The 14,400-nt window shown below is 44.3% G+C and overlaps 1 protein-coding gene across 3 annotated transcripts in view; it reads left to right on the top strand.

Moving 5' to 3' along the window:
• COL12A1 (collagen type XII alpha 1 chain) overlaps window positions 1–14,400 on the top strand; it is a 252,311-nt gene that overhangs the window by 224,820 nt on the left and 13,091 nt on the right. For all 3 annotated transcript variants that reach the window (XM_089681387.1, XM_089681390.1, XM_089681388.1), the window contains 4 exons: window positions 565–618; window positions 866–937; window positions 12,552–12,587; window positions 12,709–12,775. In XM_089681387.1, the coding sequence (XP_089537513.1) occupies window positions 565–618; window positions 866–937; window positions 12,552–12,587; window positions 12,709–12,775 (229 nt within the window). The remainder of the gene's footprint in view (window positions 1–564; window positions 619–865; window positions 938–12,551; window positions 12,588–12,708; window positions 12,776–14,400) is intronic.

The following is a 14,400-nucleotide window of genomic DNA, read 5'->3' as shown; positions in this document are numbered from 1 at the left end:
ATTTGGGTACTATATAGCATGCATATTATGATGTAATTAGTGTAGACATGTATTTCAGTGATTGGTATACCAGGCCTTGATTTCAGAGCATATGTACATAGAAAACCAATGTTAGCATTGTTAAATTTGTATTTAATTTCAGTAAAAATATATATTTCATAATATAAGGTAATCTGGCCATGTTCCAGATTATTTTAAACTGCTGATATGCCATGAAATGCTATCGAATGCTACAGTCACTTTTAAACCAGAACCCTGGAAAGACATCAATTGTATGTTTTAGATACATAAACTGCATGTTTCTGCTTTATTTAGTCATTTGCCTGGAAACCCCATTTAACATCAGTTTTAGTCTTTCACACTTTCACAATTTAGTCAGCAGGTACATTTTAGAAACAAACCCCAAATGGTGAATCTGGCAACTTATACTGGTTTAGTTAAGCATTTACAGCAAAAGGTAAATTCAAATAAATATGATAGATATGGCTACATGATTTTGGGAAAAGGTGAGAATGCTGCTGTAGAGCTCAGAGTTTATAAATGTATAACTTTGAATCTTATTAGGGCTTCACTGGCAAAGATGGGGCAGTAGGACCTAGAGGACCTCCAGGACCAATGGTAAGACATATAAAATTGTTACATTTTGCTGTCTGGTACTACATAATCGATCTTTTTAAGAGTTTTTCAGGTAGTATTGTTGCAGTAGAATGAAGAGTAAAAAGAATGTGCGGCATAAGAAATATGATCCTGTAGAAACATTTTCCATCAGTTATTCATGTGGAAATAGCCTGACAATTTAGTTTACAAAGACCTGATAACATTTTCAGTTATAGTCTTCATCAAATACTTCTTTCTTACTTAACAGGGAACACCAGGACCTCAAGGAGTGCCAGGTCCAAGTGGTCTACCAGGAAAGCAAGGAGATAATGGCCTACCAGTAAGATACTTTCCATATTTGCGAACTAAAATTTATTGTGAATGCTGAGCCGTAGCTAAATTAACAATCTCATAGGCATCAAAGCTTTTCCCATAGTAGCTTGTTTGCTGATTAAATAATATAGCATTACTATGTTACAATTTGCAATACATCTTTTTAACAGTTGCAGTAGTCAGTTTTTGAAATTTGTGGTAATAGTTTTCCATTTGAACAACCACCAGAATCATCTGCCAAAACATATATTTCTGCTCTGAATAAACACTGAGAGCAAGGTCAGCGCATTTGCAGGAAATGTTTCTGGGTTTCATTGTTTCTTCACGTCTTTAAGTTATATGCCATTCAGCATAAATGATGTCTGGTCACACACCAAGAAGAGCTTGTTTCTGGTTTGAAATATTTAGCACATAGTAGTACTGGTGATGAATTATAAATAAGAGCTCACTTTTTGATCGATGACAATGAGTTCTTTGCATTTTTATACTAAGAAAATGCAAATCCATTTTTTTGTACTGTGCTCTTACTATTTCTTATTAAAGTAGGTGTGGGAGCAATGTCATACTTGTTCATTGAAAGAAAACACATGATAACTATATTGCCCTACATCTGTTAATATACTTCCTACAAGCTATAAAATAAGAATGTGCTCGTGTGATTTTGTCTTGCTTCTGGTTTGGACAGAGTTCAAAGCCCTCTACAGTAAACCAATAAAAAAGGTGCATTAGTGTATTTAATTTGGTTCTAAACTTTTAAAGTTGTAATAGTTGTTAGAGATGTTTGACAAAAAATTAGACATTCTGAGAAGCCAAAGCTATACTTGGTCTTTGCCAGGTGCTCTGTTAGGGAAGTATAGATTTTTTCTAAATGCCACACCTATGTTTTAGCCTTAATATTTGATCCACTATTGACAGTTGATGAGCCGACAAACAGGCAAATTGTCAAGAAAAAGCATACTGTGTAGACTGGATTGGGGAAGGAAGTGTGCAGATGGAGTCATATTACAGATAGCAAACAAGTGTCAAAAGAATATCAGAAGACAGACCAGTGTCATAATTTACAGGGCGAGTACCTAAGGTCACCGGGATCAGCAGACAGACCAGTGTCATAATTTACAGGGCGAGTACCTAAGGTCACCAGGATCAGCAGACACCTTTTGCTTACTCATCACCACATCTCAAGCATTTATATACTGCTTGATGAGGTCAAAGGCAGCATCTCTGAGATGTTATCTTTATTAAGGTAGTCGTTATTAGTTGCTTTGTCTGCAGGGGAAGAGGGGCAGAGGAAGATGCACCATAATTGCTGACTAAAAGGTAGAGGAGCATTTCCATTATTGGAAAAAAGTAAACAGTAAAGCAATCATTTAAAAAAAAAAAAACATACATTTTAAGTGTCATGACACTTACCACAAATACAAAGAATTTTAACATAATTATAGATTTAACAATTTTGGAAATTATTAAGGCAAGGTTAGAACTTTGCATCTCCTCTTGAATTTGAATCACATAGCTGTATTGTTTTAGACTTCAAATACTGTATGTTTTTGATAAATACAGATTCAGATCTGCTTAGATCTAGGACAAGCCAAAGTAGCTTTGGCCAGACATTGTACTGGTTAGTATTACCAGTTTGTATGTATTCTCTATACAATTCAATCATATTCCATAGGACTGTACATTGAGCAGTACTGATTAAGCTGATCATATTGAACATATGGATGTAGAAATTTAGAACACCAAGAGATCATCTTGCTTAAGCAACTTGGGACTCCAACTATTCAATCTAATACATTAACTTATTTGGCTGGAGTTTACCCTTGGATGTTGTATCGAAATATGACCATACTATAGATGTTTACTACTATTGAATGGCTTTTTCCACAATTAAGACTCATGTAAAGACATATCAGTGTACATTGACCTAATACACTATTAATTTACTTGCAGATCAATGCTTTTATGTGCACCCTTAATTAGTCATATCTACTTATGACAGCCAACATGAAATAGGTGAAGGTATAGGCCAGTAGAATTAACAGTTTCATGTTGATATCTTAAAAAGAGAATTACTGGACCCCCAAATTTCTTTTTGTTAAAATAAACTGTTAGTTAGTGTGTGAGATGAAGCCATTGTTCTTGGGAAACTGAGAACTTTGATGTTCTCTAATGGTTTCAATCATTTTAGTATTTTAAATGACTTGCTAATACTAGCATGACGGGATAAAAGGGCAAGGTCAAATTAATAAGGGTGGCTTACAGATGTTTCCATGTTTTAGTTTAAAAGGTTGATTATACAACATTTATAAAATATTGAAAAGCCATACTGAAATAATTGCTGAATTAATGCTGATGAAGACATTTTATATATTTATTTTTTATTACATTTCTCAAACTATGCAACATCTGTGATGAGGAGGAATTATGAAATCTGCTCAGTTTAAAAATGCATATTTTTCATATAGTGTGTACTAATGCTTGAAGACGGGTGTCCATCTGTTTTTGGAAGGCTGTAATCAGTACAGACAGAGGGGAGATTTACTAAAACTAGAGCTCTCAGAATCTGGTGCAGCTGTGCATGGTAGCCAATCAGTTTCTAACTGACTGTTCAATTAATTGAACTCAGCTTGTTCAATTAAACTTTGACAGTACAATCTGGAAGCTTGGTTTCTATGCAGAGCTGCACCAGATTTTGCACGCTCCATTTTTAGTAAATGCCCTTCACAATTTGTCCTGTGTTGGCAGCTAGTTCAAGACAAAAAGCTTCTGAAAGACTGTTTTCTTTACACTAGAGTCTGACCAGCACACATGGAGTCTGTCTCACATAGGTGACAATAAGAACTGTCATCCACTCCCCAAAGACTTAGGTAGCTGGCCCACCTTCCTACTGCAGAGGATGGTCTCAGGACTGAGTGCTCGGGTATTCAGTGGAAGTCCAGGGACCAGTGGCCTACAATGCCAAGGGCAGTCATTTTCCCTGGTCACATGTTAAGTGTAAACCTTAAAATTATAGATATTTCAACACGAAATCTGTACTATTATGTTCAAAAAAATTACACTAAGATCTATTTCAGCAGAAGTCTAAGATGTGGATTTTGGTTAGTCAATGCAAGAAAGAACACTGAAACTGTGGTTGGCAGATGTATCCTACATTGAAGACTTTATAGCAGGACAAAATTAAAGCAGTGATAAACTGTACAAAAACATTAAAATGGTCCCCCTGCAGGTTTATGTCATATTTTGCTAGTATGCCCCACACACTAGCACATTATGACAGACTTGCCTTTAAAACTGAGGCATCCAGCTCAGAGCTGTTACTGTTCTCAGTGCTTCCATCTTTGCCTGGCCTTCTTTTTGGGTCCACATTCTTTGGCCACTTGAATGGCTGGGCCGCGATGACATCACTCCCACACATGTGCTCAGGAGTCACTATTACAGCATAGCACCCTCTGAAATCATGGCATACTCAGTGTTCCATGAATGAAGAAAGCACTGCACATGTGCTAGTGGTTTCATCATCTGGAGCCAATGTTAATATCTGCTAAAAGGAGCATGTTCAGGCTGTTTCAAATGTACCCTTAGGTAAGAATTTTTATAAACTTACCTGTAGGACAAAGTTAAAAATGCAACTTCAATGCCACTTTAAACTGCATGTCTAAAATTGGCACACTGTCAAGGTCCTACCTTTTCCCAGAGGTTATGTTACTCCATGTGCTGGCATCCATCTTGGATTTCTGCTGAGCATGGTGGGAAGCTTTTATGCCTTCAGGTCTCTGAGGTCCATCCCCCAGAGGGGTGTGGCTGAGTACATATAAGCCTGTGATCCGCACATGCTCTTTGCACTTGTGTCTTGTGTCTTGGTCTTGCTACAGCTCTGTGTATATGCTCGTGACTCTTCTGGTATTCTGACTCGGCTTGTGACTAAGACCATTCTCTGTGTTTTCCTTCGATCTGACCTTCCGTTGCTGAACCCGGCCCGTGACCTGTGATTCTCTGTCTACTGTTCTGTACTGTTTTGTCCTGTTGTTGTCGACTCGGCTTGCCTGACTACGCTATTGTCATTCTCACCAGCTACACGCCATTGGCGGCGGCCATTACCGCAGCTGGGGTGTCTCGGGGGCCGCGACCTGGTTCCTGGCTGCGTCAAGTCCATCCCCACCATCAGGGGCCCTGGTGAAGGGCAGCCTGGGACTTAGACTCCGCGCCCTGAGGGACTTCGGTCTGTTGGTGGTGGTTGTCGTCAGCCAGTGCCTTACCCTGCCACTAGGCCTACCTGTCCGTTCCACAGCCCTGCCCTGACATTACACAAGTGCCATGAATCCTGACGGTGCAGGTACGCCTTCGCTTCCAATGTTGGTCGCCAGACTGGATCAACAGGATCTCCTGTTGGATCAGTTCGCTCAGGCGTTGCAAACTCTGCTGGCACGCACCGCGCACCTTACTCCTGGTGTTATTAGGTCGGTTGTCACTCCGGTGGTCGCTCCCGCTGCTGTTCCGCTTGTTGCGCCTACCGCCGCGACTGCTGCGGCACCCGCGGCGCCCAGAGGTATGACTGGTTCAGCCCCTCTTCCACAGCGCTTTGGGGGTGAGCCGAGTCAGTGTCGTGGGTTCCTCAACCAGGTGGGGATGTACTTCGAATTAATACCCCACGCTTTTCCGACTGAGAGGTCAAAGGTGGGTTTCCTAATATCGCTACTCTCAGACAAGGCCTTGGCGAATCCCTTATGGGAGAGGAATGACCCAGTGATTCACGAGTTTTCCGGTTTTGTCGATGCCTTCCGTAGGGTATTCGATGTACCGGCTCACTCCGCCTCGGCTGCCAAGCTGCTCATGTCTATGCATCAGGGTTCACGGACTGTTGCCGAGTACGCCATAGAGTTTCGTACCCTGGCAGCAGAGGTGGGTTGGAACAATGAGGCTCTGGTGGCTGCGTTTTCTCAGGGTCTTTCTGATGCATTGAAGGACGAGATCGCAGCCAAGGAATTGCCTGTGGAGCTGGAAGCACTAATTTCCTTCCTGATCCTGATTGATACCAGGCTCAGGGAGAGGCCTTCACTCAAGGAACGCCTGCGGAGGCCTTCCAATCGACTGGCACCTGCGTTTTCTGTCCCACCCATTCCTCCCTCTCCTCCCACGCCTCCTGGGGATAGATTGTCTGGTGGTGAGCCCATGCAGCTGGGGTTTGCTCGCCTTTCCGAGGGAGAGAGGGCCGCACGGCGTCAGGAGGGTCGCTGCCTGTACTGTGGTCTTGGTGGGCACTTTCGGCAGTCCTGTCCGGTCCGTCCGGGAAACGCTCGCACCTGAGATCCTGTCGGGGACAGATCTTGGGTGGAGTCTCCTCGTCCCCGGCGTTCCGCAGAGATAAGCCACTGATCACCGTTGTCCTCTCTTGGGCGGAGGGCTCGGTGACGGCCCAGGCGTTGGTAGATTCTGGGGCTGGCGGGTTGTTTATGGACAGCTCGTTTGCTGCCCAGCACTCCATTCCCCTGCAGGCCCGAGTTACCCCATTGGTTCTCGAGGCAATAGATGGCAGGCCCCTGCAACCACCGCAGGTTACCCACGAGACTATGCCAGTTGAGGTAGCTATTGGGGCTGTTCACAGGGAGTTGGCCTTTTTCCAGGTGATTTCTTCTCCACACTATTCGGTGGTTTTGGGGTATCCCTGGCTCCAGATGCACAATCCAACCTTCAATTGGCAAACTGCTGAGATTCTCTCGTGGTCTCCACAGTGTGGGGCCGGGTGCATCCGTGGGCCGGTTAAGGTGTTGTGTGCCTCCTCGGACTCTGCGTTGCCTACTGATTATGGGGAGTACCAGGACGTGTTTGATAAGGTACGCGCTGGTGCCTTACCTGCTCATCGTCCTTACGGCTGCGCCATATCCTTGCAACCCGGTGCCACTCCTCCACGTGGCAGGGTGTATCCTCTCTCGGTTGCGGAGAATAAGGCCATGGAGGAGTACGTTGCGGATGCGCTTTCCCGGGGGCACATTCGTAAGTCTACTTCCCCAGCAGGAGCGGGCTTTTTCTTTGTAAAGAAGAAGGGTGGTGAATTGAGGCCTTGCATTGATTATAGGGGTCTCAATCGAATCACCACTAAGAATGCATACCCGATTCCCTTGATTACTGAGTTGTTCGACCGCCTTAAGGGGGCAACAGTCTTTACCAAACTTGACCTTAGGGCTGCGTACAACCTCGTACGGATCAAACAGGGGGATGAGTGGAAGACCGCGTTTAACACCAGAACCGGCCACTACGAATACCTGGTGATGCCCTTCGGGTTGTGTAACGCGCCCGCAGTTTTTCAGGAATTCATAAATTATGTCCTTCGTGACTTGTTGCAGCAGTGCGTAGTGGTTTACCTGGATGACATCCCGGTTTACTCTACCTCCATGGAGTCCCATATCCAGGATGTCAAGCGGGTGCTGCAACGATTACGGGAGAACGAACTCTTTTGTAAGCTCGAGAAGTGCGAGTTCCATCGATCCCAAGTTGCCTTTTTAGGCTACATCATTTCTGCGGAGGGATTCTCCATGGACCCTCAAAAGGTTTCGGCGGTTCTGCAGTGGCCTCGTCCCAATGGTCTTCGGCCCATTCAGCGCTTTTTGGGTTTTGCCAGCTACTATCGGAAGTTCATCAGGAACTTCTCCACGCTGGCAAAGCCTCTCTCAGACCTAACCAAGAAGGGCAGTAATCCTCACGAGTGGCCATCCGAGGCCATCGTAGCTTTCGAGGCTCTGAAATCCGCCTTCGCTTCGGCTCCGATACTGTCTCATCCCAATCCTGGATTGCCCTTCGTCCTTGAGGTCGATGCATCCGAGACAGGAGTAGGCGCTCTCCTGTCTCAACGTCGGTCACCCGATGGACCCCTACTTCCCTGTGGGTTCTACTCCAGGAAGCTTTCCTCTGCAGAGTGCAACTACCAGATTGGAGATAGGGAGTTGTTGGCAATCATTCTGGCTCTCAAGGAATGGAGGCACCTGCTCGAGGGCTCCGCGGTTCCGGTCCTCATTCTTACCGATCATAAGAACCTGACTTATCTTTCGGAGGCCAAAAGATTGACACCCCGTCAGGCCAGATGGGCCTTGTTCTTGTCGCGGTTCAACTATGTGGTCTCCTATTTGCCTGGTTCCAAGAATGTCAGGGCTGATGCATTATCGAGGCAATACTCTGAGTTGTCCAGGGAGGACTCTGAGCCAACCTCGGTCATACCTCCGGATCAGATCCTGGCTGCCATTCGCACCAGTCTGACTTCTCCCCTTGGGGAGCAGATTTTGGCGGCTCAAACTGACGCTCCTCCCGAGAGACCAGAGGGTAGATGTTTTGTACCCGAGGGGTTGCGTACCCGTCTGCTGCGTACTTACCATAACTCCAAAACTGCCGGGCATCCGGGGAGGAACCAGTTGTCTTGGGTCGTCTCTCGGTTGTTCTGGTGGCCAACTCTCCGTGCCAACATCGCCTCTTATGTAGGGGCATGTTTGATCTGTGCCCAGAATAAATCTCCACGGCATCTTCCAATGGGTCTTCTGCAACCCATTCCCAATGGGAAGCGTCCTTGGTCACACCTGGGCATGGACTTTATTGTAGACCTCCCTGTGTCTTGGGGTCATACGGTCATTCTCATGGTCGTCGATCGTTTTTCCAAAATGTGCCATTGTATTCCACTCAGGAAGTTACCAACAGCGCAAGAACTGGCCACGGTCTTTTCCAGGGAGATTTTTCGCCTGCATGGGTTGCCCAAGGTGATTGTCTCGGACCGTGGGAGTCAGTTCGTGTCCAGATTCTGGCGCGCCTTCTGCTCCCAGTTGGGTATTAGTCTCTCCTTTTCTTCAGCCTACCACCCGCAGTCCAATGGGGCTGCGGAGCGTTCCAATCAGGCTTTAGAACAATTCCTTAGGTGTTATGTCTCGGACCATCAGGACGATTGGGCCGATCTCCTGCCTTGGGCAGAGTTTGCCAGGAACTCAGTGGTCAACTCCTCCTCCGGGATGTCTCCCTTCATGGCCAACTATGGGTACCAACCCGCGGTATTACCTGAGAGGTTCTCACCACAGGACATTCCGGCTGTGGAGAACCATCTTGCTGCCCTGCGTTCTTCATGGGGGCAGATCCAGAGGGCTTTGAGGGACTCGGCTCAGCGTCAGAAGTTCCAGGCTGATCGCAGACGTTTGCCCGCTCCTTCATACCAGGTCGGCGATCGGGTGTGGTTGTCTACTCGTAACCTCAATCTTCGGGTGCCCACACCCAAACTAGCTCCCCGTTTTGTCGGTCCTTTTCGCATTCTCCGCAAGGTGAATCCAGTGGCCTATGCCCTTGTCCTTCCACCTGGGATGCGGATCTCCAATACCTTTCATGTATCACTGTTGAAACCTCTGATCTGCAATCGCTTCACTGCCTCTCTGCCTCGGCCCCGTCCCATTCGGGTTGACGGTCATGAGGAGTATAAGGTGAGTCGGATCCTGGACTCTCGATTGGTGCGCGGTCAATTACAGTTCCTGGTTCATTGGCACGGTTATGGTCCCGAGGAGCGTTCCTGGGTTCCTTCCGCGGATGTCCATGCTCCTGCCCTCCTCCGCGCTTTTCATACCCGCTTTCCTCAGAAACCTTTTGTTGAGCCGCGGAGGGGGAGGGGCCCTTGAGGAGGAGGTACTGTCAAGGTCCTACCTTTTCCCAGAGGTTATGTTACTCCATGTGCTGGCATCCATCTTGGATTTCTGCTGAGCATGGTGGGAAGCTTTTATGCCTTCAGGTCTCTGAGGTCCATCCCCCAGAGGGGTGTGGCTGAGTACATATAAGCCTGTGATCCGCACATGCTCTTTGCACTTGTGTCTTGTGTCTTGGTCTTGCTACAGCTCTGTGTATATGCTCGTGACTCTTCTGGTATTCTGACTCGGCTTGTGACTAAGACCATTCTCTGTGTTTTCCTTCGATCTGACCTTCCATTGCTGAACCCGGCCCGTGACCTGTGATTATCTGTCTACTGTTCTGTACTGTTTTGTCCTGTTGTTGTCGACTCGGCTTGCCTGACTACACTATTGTCATTCTCACCAGCTACACGCCATTGGCGGTGGCCATTACCGCAGCTGGGGTGTCTCGGGGGCCGCGACCTGGTTCCTGGCTGCGTCAAGTCCATCCCCACCATCAGGGGCCCTGGTGAAGGGCAGCCTGGGACTTAGACTCCGCGCCCTGAGGGACTTCGGTCTGTTGGTGGTGGTTGTCGTCAGCCAGTGCCTTACCCTGCCACTAGGCCTACCTGTCCGTTCCACAGCCCTGCCCTGACACACACATGCTGTTTACAGGAGTGAAAGTATATGTGAACCCTTACCTTGTGAAACAACCCATTCAGTCTAAAATGGAAATGCAAGGCAAAAATGTTTATATATTTTTTTCTTTCTTTATAAGTGATCACATTACTTCAGTTCTCAGCTGCATAAGGGGCTTAGAAAAGGGAGGTTGGAGCCTGCGGGGGGGGGGGGGGTATGTCAGCAGGATGCAGAGAAACACTCACCTTCCCAGTGTAGAGCTTTGCAGGGGAGTGTTGTCCAAATTTGCGCATTGGATTATGGGCATGCGCTGCTGGGAAAGATGTGTTTCCATATTGAATACAAAATCAGTGGGACTGGCAGGATCACCAGATATTTCACACAAAGGAAGCAATGCAAAGAGAACAGGATACTTTTTCATACAAGTACATGGTGCAAAAAAACACATATCATGAATAGGAAATATTGGGGTAATATACATTTAAGTGTATTGCTAAGTAAAGTAAAAAAAAAAAATCAGTGCATCTCTGCAATACATAAACATTTCCCCATAAGTGGTCTTTTCCAAAATGATGCAAGAAATCCAGTGAGCTCTTAACTTCTTGTAGTAGGCTGTCAATGCTGCTTCAAATTATTAGAGTACAGGGGCGGACTGACAACTCATGGTGCCCCCGGGCAATAGGGGATCATGGGGCCCCTGTGTCCTTGCCCAAACTCAATAAAGCCTTTGAAAAAGGTACCAGGGGCATCTCATGGGGCCCCCTACTGACCCCAGGCCCTCGGGCAGTGCCCGAGTTTCCAAATGGTCAGTCTGCCCCTGTTAGAGTAAGTTATGAACTGAGTGATTTCTGGCAAAATCAACATGGGATAAAACATGGGGAAATGTGCATGTTTTGTGGAGATGTAGTGCAAATATATATATAATGTTTGAATAGTGTCAGTTGAACCATTAATCTTAAGCTAGCCCAGCACTATGCCACTATGTTTAATCGCTACTTGAAAGCTATAGGATTGGAAGCTACTGATGCCTAAGCATACATAGCACATAGTACCTATAGTACATAGTTAGTCTGGCTGAAAAAAGAAAAAAGTTCATCCAGTTCAACCATAAAAAAAAAAAAGAAAAGTTAGAATCCTATACCCACAGCTGATCCAGAGGAAGGCAAAAAAACCCAGCAAAGCATGATCCAATTTGCTCCTGCAGGGAAAACAATTCCTTCCTGAACCCCTGAACGGCAATTGGATATTCCCTGGATCAACTTTACCTATAACTGTTAGTATCCAGTTATATTCTGTGTATCTAAGAAACAATCCAGGTCTTTTTTAAAGCAATCCACTGAGCTGGCCAGAACCAACTCTTGAGGGATTTTATTCCACATTTTCACAGCTCTCTCTGTGAAGAAACCTTTCCGTGTTTGGAGATTAAATTTCTTTTCCTCCAGACGTAAAGAGTGCCCCCTTGTGCTCTGTGATGACCTCAGGGTGAATAACTCTACCCCGAGTTCACTATATGAACCACTGATGTATTTATACATGTTGATAATATCCCCCCTTAATCTCAAGAGAGAATACATTCAGTACATCATATAAAATGTTGTGTATCTTCTGTGTCGCCAGTATTATGCACAGGCTCACCTAATGTATAGAGATTTAGCCTTAACTAGGGAAACCACAATGTGTAGGTTTCATTTCATTACTTTTTGGCTTCACGTCCAGGGCAGGATATTTGGTTGTGGAGCTCTTAAAACCAAAAAAAAATAATACAAACTTAACCAAGCCCCTAGGTCCCCAGCTACTACCTGTCACCTGCATCATATCACACATAATCTTGTCCTCCCGCAAATTAGAATAATTACCATACCCATTAACATGAAATCTAACCCCTAACCATGAAAGTGTAACCCCCTATCTTCCAACTTAATGAACATAAGCCCAAACCTAACACTAACACATACATTTATCCTTACTCTAACTGTGACTGTTAACCTAACACTTAAACTTAATATCTGATCCTTAGCATAACAATAAGGATTAACTGACATAAGGTCCAGAATGGTATCAGATAGAAGAAAACAGGAGCAAGGGAACAATCTGTACAAGTATCTATTCATGGATAGCTTTTTGGACTCAAACATTTTATAAGTGATCAGTACTAATGATCTCCTACTTTCTGTTGCAGAACTCAGACTACTTTATGATTTTTTTTTTTTTTATAAATGTATTACAGGTAATTCAGTTGTAAATGGTCCTAGAATACAGACTTTACAGTTACAAAAAATATTAAATATAAATAATGAGAAGTTATGAAATGTGATTACCCTTATAGCTGACAAAAAGTAACATATGATCATTCTTTTATAGGGTTCACCAGGTACAAAAGGAGATAAGGGTGACAGGGTAAGTTAAAGAAATCATTATAGTTTTTATTGAAGTTGTGTGTTTTTTTTAACCTATGCCTAAACAACTAAACTATGTATTCTGTTAATGGCTTGGTCTGCAACATGTATTTTGCCATTAGGGAGATGTTGCTTCTCAGAATATGATGAGAGCAGTGGCAAGACAAGTTTGTGAACAAATGATAAACAGTAAGTGAAAAAACATTCTTGCTTTTATAATGTAATTATGTGCAAAGTACACTTAAATTAAATATGTAAACATAGAAATACATACAAATGCTTCAGCATTATGATATATTGCATTAAAAATTATGAGCTCCCAATCCCTTTAGTACCTAATGGGTTTTCATCAATCTTCCAATACACACATATACTACATTTGCACTTATTATTGGTCTTTGGTGAATTGACATCAATCATATGAACAAATAAATAGATCTTAAAACACTAGTGCATGCTTTTGTACTGCAGATGTTTTGTATTGCAGAAGATTTTATACCTGGAGAAGAAAAAAAAAGAATGAGCCTGGAGTGTCAATGCAAACAATTTTAATTTAAAGCTGCACAAAGCAAAGAAAGCATATTATTGTATATCTGTGATATTTGAGTCTGAAATCTCAATATAGAGAAAACGTGGGGGACCAAGAGAGGCCACCCCATGAGAAACTTTCAAGGAGGACCAGCCGCAGTATAACCAAACAAATATAGCTTTATTGAGAACAAAAATTATTGTAAAATTGATCAAGATGACCTACAATCCTCCAATCAGCATTAAAACAAGGTCTGATAACGTAATCACCATGAATCACAAAAGCCCGGGCCCAGCACACCCACTCAGTCACACTGCCATTTGTACACTAGATCTAATTTCATGATGTTTCGTGACAAGCCATCAGTCCAAGGAACGGGTGGGTGGAATGAACAAATTGACACTTAGCGGACTGCAACTAATCTTCCCATCCGCTACCACTCAGTGAGTGATAATAATAACCCCTTCCCAGGGCTGATGGCCTGGCCCAGATGAGCCGCCAAATAAGATGTAAGGCTAGTAAAACAGATAACCCTGTGTGGATCAGTACCAATAAATGTCCTGCTAATAAGCAGAGCATAAATGGCATTAAATAGTCTGTTTAGAGAACATGACGTGGTATAGGAGCAGGTATCCCAGCCTGTATGGAATTGGATTAGTCCACAGTGGATAAATGAGTAAACAGGACAGGCTGAGCAGGCGTATAGCTGGATCACCACAGGGCCGACCATGAGGTGAACCTATCAGATCAATTGTGTCCAGACAGCTGCCAAAGCCCTTTTGTCCATGTATAGAAATTTCAGACTGTACTTTGGACAAGCCCAGTGAGCACGAAGAACATGACTGATTCAATCATACAGGACATAAGTAGAGCATAACACAATTGATGCTCATTCAGGGCTACATCCGCTTCCATCCACTCATCCACAGGGTGGGGGCTCATTGATGCTGTCTATGTCAACACTTTTAGCCCACATGAGCTTCGTCAGGAAAAACACACTGCCAGCCTCTTAAAGGGACTCTCCACCCTTCCCACCAATAGTACAATCCGGGGGAAGTCCCTTACATAAAAAGACAGCAGTCATCAAATATTTCAAAATAATTTTTAAAATAGGAGATATTTGTCATTTCAATGCACTCAATCTATCCTAGACTCACCATCCATTCCACTATTGCATTTCAGTTCAAAGCTGTACAAGGCAATCACCAGATTGTATAGACATCAGAACAGGTGTCCTCCAATGGGAAGGACTATTTAAATGGACTATTTAATGCAATTTATGCTC

This window comes from Staurois parvus, unplaced genomic scaffold, assembly GCF_062004578.1.
Source record: "Staurois parvus isolate SC_StPar_1 unplaced genomic scaffold, SC_StPar_1.0 ptg000264l, whole genome shotgun sequence".
Lineage (NCBI taxonomy): Eukaryota > Metazoa > Chordata > Amphibia > Anura > Ranidae > Staurois > Staurois parvus.
This window is presented reverse-complemented; position numbering and strand designations above follow the sequence as displayed.